The sequence below is a fragment of the Chiloscyllium plagiosum genome, unplaced genomic scaffold (assembly GCF_037043375.1).
Source record: "Chiloscyllium plagiosum isolate Xiang-an unplaced genomic scaffold, Cpla_swu_hap1 HiC_scaffold_14, whole genome shotgun sequence".
Lineage (NCBI taxonomy): Eukaryota > Metazoa > Chordata > Chondrichthyes > Orectolobiformes > Hemiscylliidae > Chiloscyllium > Chiloscyllium plagiosum.
The window spans coordinates 66,011,800-66,018,995 of NW_028270152.1; the positions used below are offsets into that span (position 1 = coordinate 66,011,800).

At 41.8% G+C, this 7,196-nt stretch overlaps 1 protein-coding gene across 1 annotated transcript; it reads right to left on the reverse strand.

Annotated features, from left to right (window-relative positions):
* Positions 1 to 624: 624 nt before the first annotated feature.
* Positions 625 to 4,828, reverse strand: bhlhe40 (basic helix-loop-helix family, member e40). Its single transcript, XM_043708557.2, has 5 exons — positions 4,563 to 4,828; positions 4,378 to 4,444; positions 4,118 to 4,225; positions 3,192 to 3,315; positions 625 to 2,575 (listed from the first exon to the last, which is right to left on the reverse strand). Exons 1-5 carry the CDS (start codon positions 4,637 to 4,639, stop codon positions 1,734 to 1,736), a joined length of 1,218 nt encoding a protein of 405 aa, XP_043564492.1. The 5' UTR covers positions 4,640 to 4,828; the 3' UTR covers positions 625 to 1,733.
* Between the last annotated feature and the right edge of the window lie 2,368 nt (positions 4,829 to 7,196).

Sequence of the window (7,196 nt, forward strand, 5' to 3'; positions counted from 1 at the left end):
TTATTTATATACTTGTGTGACGTGATATCATTTGTGAAGGCAGTGTTATTTAAAATGGGACTAGCTGGAGTGAATTGTATTGTAAATTAGCTTTAGGGTATCTGTTTTCTTTATGCTAAGTGCTCCATTCCAATTAGACTTTTTTTTAAAAAAGGAACTTTGAAGAGGAAACAAACGTTACCGTGGAACACTATTTTTGAACAGCAGACTCAAAACGGCCTAGTCCAGCTCCTAACCAAAATTCTCCAGAGGCTAGAGATTACAAAGCAGTTTATAGTATAGAATTGAATAATGTCCTAACTCCCTTAAATATATACTGCTAAACGTTTAAATCCATTGTTATATTTAAAAATGGAAAAACGGTTTACTCAAATTATGTCAGCTGGCTTTTCACAGTACATGATTACATAATTAAACAGAATGTGACTTCAGACGTATTAAACATTTTTCAGCTGTTTCTTAAGTATACTAGTTATTTGCCTGTTTGCTTAACGATGTACCGGTTCAGAATATATTAGAAACATTGCTAAATGGACAAACATGTTTGCTGCAATTTTTTTTACTAGCTCTTTGATTAATTGAGCAAACATAAGCTCTCACAACATCTTAATTGTACATACACAATTCCACAGGAAAAATATTTTATTAATCATTTTTTAAACGAATAGTAACATTTATGTATAAACAAAATATGTACAATACAATATTCCATCTGCTGTAAGTTTCCAAAAATAGTCTGTTTACCTCTCCCTATACAAAACTAATCTTCATTTTTTTTTCAAAACATTACATTCAACCTTCTCATATTTTCTGCATTCCAGTATTTACACAAATAGAAGGGTTAATCAGCAGACCTATACCAGATGTCAGAATCCGAAAGGCAACATCTTTTACAAATGGCAAAAAGAAAGTTCATCATTTTTAAATCACAAGTTTTTGAAGCATTGTGCGTTAAAGAGGCTATCCAGTAGTGACTTTGGCATTCTCTAAACCTTGACCTGTCCACCATTCTCACTGAACACAAACATTTACTGTAAATTCTCATTTCCCTCAAAGTGGCATGCTGACATATTTAAAGTAACATTTCATACATCACTCGCTCATACACATGGTCACCATTACCACTCAACATCCTCTTTAAGAGCCTGTAAGGAAAGTTACTACTGACTTATCAATCCTGCAAAACACAGGTATATACAGAAGCAGTTACATTTAATATTTGGTGCTTTTAGACTGGGTGGGGTCTTTTAGCAGCATATCAGTGCTATAGGAAGGGCACAAGTCAGTTCCTTGGCTATTATTACAGCAGAAAGCTTAAGCAGCATCTATAATTTCACCATTTACATTCATTTCACAGACAGTGCATTTACACTTCTGAAACTATATGAAAACTTTGGAGATTTTTTAGCTGGAAAATAAGAACGGTTAAGATAAAATGCTCTTTTAAAAAAAAATCCATTGCACTTTAAGCCATTTTATGCAAAGGCTTCACATCTGAAACAATCTGCTGTCCTTTCCTACAACCGTGAATGATTATGGTCTCGACAGCCATTTCAAACTGTTTACACGGGCTTAGGGTACAACCGTTGGAAAATGGCATCAATTCTAACTGTAAACACTAGCAATCCTGGGAGTATGCCATTTCCAAACTGGTTTTAAATTGAGATTTTGTTTTCATGTAAACACTCAAGATTAAAGATCCTCTTAGGAAAATAAATCAATCAATCAATCAATCAGTCTTTGGTTTCCACACTCAAGGGTGGGACTTGTTTCAGGGCTTGGATCAGAGCAGATGTGTCCATTGTGGGGGATCCACAGACCGGTGAAGTTCCCCTATGAGGGATTAAGAGAGGGGAGAGTTTATCTGGGCTCATCAGCCCAGTCAGTGCAGCTGATGTCGGTATCCCAGGGTACAAGACTGGCATTGAAGTTGGGTACCAACATTTCTCCAGCATGGGCATGTATGCAGCAGCTGCAGATGGAGGCAGCAGGTAGAAAGGCACACACAGAGGAGGTGCGTGATGCCCTAGGAAGCTGCCCACAGCCAGGTCTCCATTAGCGATCTGGACATCTTCCTCAGACAGCTCCATTCGAGCTTTCTTGACTGGGGGCTCCTCATATTCTTGTTTAATGGAGATGATTCTTTCTGCCAAAGGGTGTTTCAGCTCATTCTCTCTCCTGGGGCTCTCCAGGTCACGCTTGGAGTCACTTTTGTCAGGCTCTCCACCATAGCCACTGTCGGTGTCAGTATCGCTGCCACTCTGCTCACCACTGGCTGGACAAGTCCTCTGGATTACAGGCACACAGTTTTTGCCAGGTCCTTCAGCCTCACTCAAGGGCTTGGACCTGAAGTCTCCTTCTGGGAAGCGTGTCGAGGTCTGCCCTATCCCATTAATGCATCCCCCAGCGTGGATGTCTGCTCCCATCTTCTGAAGATGATTGATCAAGTGCGCGGGCTTCAACTCTCTCAGGTTTTCATGTTTTGCCAGGAATTGCAGCACCTCTTTGGCACACAGCTGGAAGCCAGACTGAAATATTTCATGACTTGACTCAGACACCTTAGCTGTTTGTTCACCTGAGAAGCAAAGAAATCTGCATTAAACCAGGTGACCTACATAAAGTCCTTCCCTTAGAAATAAAAAGTCTAAACTCCAATTGCATTTCAGGGTTTTTGCAGAATTTTTCAGTGTCAATCCTCTCTGTGTTTGCATTCCAGGTCTATCTAGAATTCAATTTGGAGAATGCAATGGCTTCCATTTTTAGCTTGCTCACCAGAGTTTACAACTGGCAGCCAGCTTGGATTCTGGTACAGTGCACGTTGAAAGTTCCCGTCGAACTTTATTAATAGAAGCAGATTTCTTAAACAGCCCAAAAGCTTTAAAATAGCATGTTTGGGAATACTCAATGTCTGGACAGTTGAGAAAAAAGTAAAATCAGCAGCATTTCTACCACCATTTTGGACTATACCAACCCTGTCACTATGACAACAAGGTTTAAAATTAAAGATTTGGAACCAAGAGGAGATGAAAATTTAACATGTCACAAATATGTTAATGTCGTTGGTCAATTTTTCATAACATTAAAATGAAACCTATAAAGGCATAAATAAACTCGAACATCTTGCTTTTCACTTAATTTTTAAGAGGAACTAATAATGAATAGATTGTGGTGCATTCGGAGGCTGAACTTACCGACTTGCAAACCATTCTGAAGGGCTAATATTTTCTGTTGTTGCTGTTCAATGAGGCCAGTTAATGCCTTCACGTGTTTCAAGGTAAGCTCAAGTACCACAGCCTTTTCTAAGTGTCCCAAAGTCTGAAATGAAGATGTGTGCATTATTAACAAGAGCGTTTCACTTACAGGGGTAAATGACGTGGCATCCCACAAAAACACATTCACAAACAGACTGGGAATATGCCTGTTTATTCCACACAAGATCAACTTGCACCTTCCATTTTCAGTTACAGAATTACACAAATTAAAAAGGTGTTTGCAACTCTTGAGAAGCCCGGTAACTCAACTCACCGCATGATAACCCATAAAAAACCCAATGATGTAACTACTATATAATAATTAACCATAAAAACTCCAATAACTAACTGAATTGAAACCAACCATAAAAATGCCAACTCAACAATTAATATCTAATCATTAAAAATCCCAACCTATGATGATTTTAATTCTTAAAATGTATAGTATCCGTGGGAGCTGGCTGAACAGCACATTGGTCACCTCACCTATTTAGAAATATTTCCTGCAACCATTTTACTGGAATCAATTTTCAGGTGCTCCAAAGGAACAGCACTGCAGAAGAAACTAACTAGGAAATCCCAAGCGTGTATGTCATGCAAAAAAAATCATATTCGCTGCACCAACCCATCCCCCGCCCCCAATTTAATCGATTTAAGATTCTAATTTCCCTGTTTTTTTATTCAAAGCAAATTTTGAACTTTCCTTGTCAAACGCGTTTGGATCTTCGATTTTACTCGAAAGCAAAACAGATAGAAATAATGCAGATTTACATAAATAACCCACCCCATTTAATAGACGGGACAGACGGCGTTTTTATTGCTTATGAACCAGTTATGTCAAAGCACATTTAATTAGCTTCTCTCACCGTTAGTTTGAGATGTTCAGGCAGCATGTCCTTTAACTGTGCAATGCATTCATTAATCCTATCACGTCTTTTCTTTTCGATCAGCCGGTGTGGTAATTTATACGTTTCCTGAGATTTTAAAAACAAGAGTGGGTTAGGAATTACCATGAGTGCGCGTAACTTAACAAGGGTCGTTTTGCAATGCCGCAATTAAAAACTCCATCCAGATATAAACCCAAGTCTATCACTGCCCATATACAGAAGATAAAGGGGCACGGTACCTTGCTGTCGTCACCTCTCTTTAATCCCCTCTTGGCTTTATAAACAAACATGTGAGAGAATTCCATTCTGAGGGGAGAAAACAAAAGATTAAAACTCAGGCGGTAAATTTTCACATCTCAAAATTAAAGAACACATTCAGTTCACGATAGAACAGAACAGACACAATTAAATTTCAGAACCATACCCTTGCATCTCGCTGTTTTCAAAAGTTGGAATTTTCGGCAGGCAAGGAGGTGGCTGACCAGCGGTGATCCTGTCCATTTCAGTAATATCGCTGCTTTGTATAGTGACTGCCGGCTGACTGGGGGGCTTTCCTTTTTCTCTGTCTGCCCAGCTCTCTCTCTCTTTCACTGTGTGTGCTGCTGACTGTGATCAGCCGGAGTTTACTGCACCACAGTAGCCTGCCTTTAATGAACGTGTGGGTGTTCAGGGCTACGTGTTCAACCGTGTGACTCCAGGCACGTCTTTCCTCTTACAGTAAAAAAAAGCTCGAGTCACATGAGACTCACGTGTACAGGAGGCCGTTCGCATCCCTATAATCTGTCTCTCCAAAACAAGACGGGGTGGGAACGACATCAGATTTAACATTGTTCTTGTGAAAAAAAAAAGGAAAATAAACAACTAGGGCTATTCGTCAGTCTGTGGGACTGGAATGTTTATGTTTTGAAATGCATGTATCAACATTTCGCAGAGCCCCCAGAATGCGAGGCCAGGAAGTGATTGATTATCAATCGGTCACTGATGATTCCACATGCGGGTTTCTGGTCAGAACCGTGAATCGTGCAGCTTTCTGGGTATTGTCGTAAAGTCAACGGATTTTTATTTTTCAGGTCACGGTTCCCATGGAAGATGTGAAATGAAGCAAGACTGTAATTAATTCCCCCCCTCCACCGACAGCTCCCTCCGCCATAACATAGCTCACGAAATGTTGCAGGGAGGATGGGTTAAAAAAAATGTGAAACGGTTACATTGTGCATTTTTTTAAAGCTGAAAATTGCAACCATCAATGAGTGAGATTGGATATCCGACATACAGATTGCCCCTTTCTATCTATATCGCGTCTGCAGTGATAAATATTGTCTCAGCCTTCAATTCAGTTCAAAGCTTGTGGCGGGGGGGATATGTCCCACCGGACCTTGCAATATACATGTACTAGGATCATTGCACAGCGCCCGACGCTGCCCACTGTTTGCAGATATCCTGGGCGAACAACCTTGGCTGCAGGTTGTGATCAACTTGACAACCTCTGCGCCGCGGGTAACGTGAGCGAGCAGCGTCAACGTGAAGCCCTTCTTAGTGCGGAGTCAGCTGTGACTATAACAGAAACAATACGGTCTGGGTCGCGGTGGCTGTTCACCGCTTATCCATGGGGAGGGGGGATTAATAAACAGGTCAACCATCAATTTTTATTGGAATTTGACAGCCCATTCCCTCCTAGCTGGGGACAAAGAATAATCTTAATACCCCTCTTTGATTGAAATTAACCCCCCTCCCCGCCTTGCTTCTGGCTGATTGTTATGGTTGGTTGAGTGCAAATTAATGTGTACGGCTGTGTTTTCTCTCTCGTGAGGCTGTTCGCTACCTGCACCTTGTCTGCTGACATTTGGCCCCGCCTTAAATGCACCGTGCGGGGTAACGTGAGGTCCCTTTGGCAAAACGCTGGCGAGGACCACACACAGGCAGAGGCTGGGTTTTTTTTTTACACAGTCTGTGACCATGGGGAGAGGAACGTGACAGCAGATAAGACTGAACACACCAGTCACAGGGACACCACCACCAACAGCAGCCTCAATCCCTACCCTAAACAACAATATCGAGGAATGAAAAGGGGGAGGAGAGACGACTTGGGGTCGTGCCCTTTCGTTTCCCGATGTTACTATTACCCTTGTTACATTCGTGATTTACTTACATATATATATATATTTTTAAAAACACGTCCGAAATGAACCCACTCTCCAAGTTAATAGTGGGCGCAGGATATCCTTTTAGGAAGGATCGCTTCTGTATGAAATTATTGAAAGGTGGTTTTGAGATTTTGAATTCTACTTTATTTTAAACATCTCAGAGGATCCAGTTGAAGGAACGCGACTCGATGTCTTCTTCCTCTCTCTTAAGTTAAGGGTCAGCGTTTTCGAAGCATTACAGTAGACGTTCAGCCCTTTTCGGCTCAACTCAGTCTAAGGTTCCCATAGGGTCATCTGCAGTTGGATTCACGTGGAAACGCACGTCCCCTGATTGTGAAGGTGAGACAGGGCTGACCCAGGAACCAGACAGGCGAAGTGCCCCACACACCCCTCCCGTGCACCGTATCCCGAGCAGGAGCCCACGGCAGCAGACTTTTCCGGCCTCCGCAATTTCGGGCGGTAGCGCTTTGCGTAACGAATGTGACCTCCTCCGAGTTGGATACGAAGCAGCAATCACCAGCTCGACTCGCCAACTCAAATTGGATGGGTTCCTGAAAGTTTCTTCATATGACGTGCTGCCTCACCCAGTCGAATAGCCTCAACGCTTTTTAAACTATACATATATATAAATGTATAATCACTGTTCTAAGCACATACTTTAATAAAAATAAACATGTTTTGCACTCGTGTTGCTTGTAACCATGTTCAGGACCATCAAGCTTCACTTCTTGGAAGACTCGAGAGGAAACGTTTTTGGGGGGCGGGGGGGGTGAGTAGGAATAGCCGAGGGATAGTTGGACCCTAAGTGTACATGGTAAGGTAAAAACAATGACTGCAGATGCTGGAAACCAGATTCTGGATTAGTGGTGCTGGAAGAGCACAGCAGTGTACATGTCAGGCAGAGGCCATTCAGC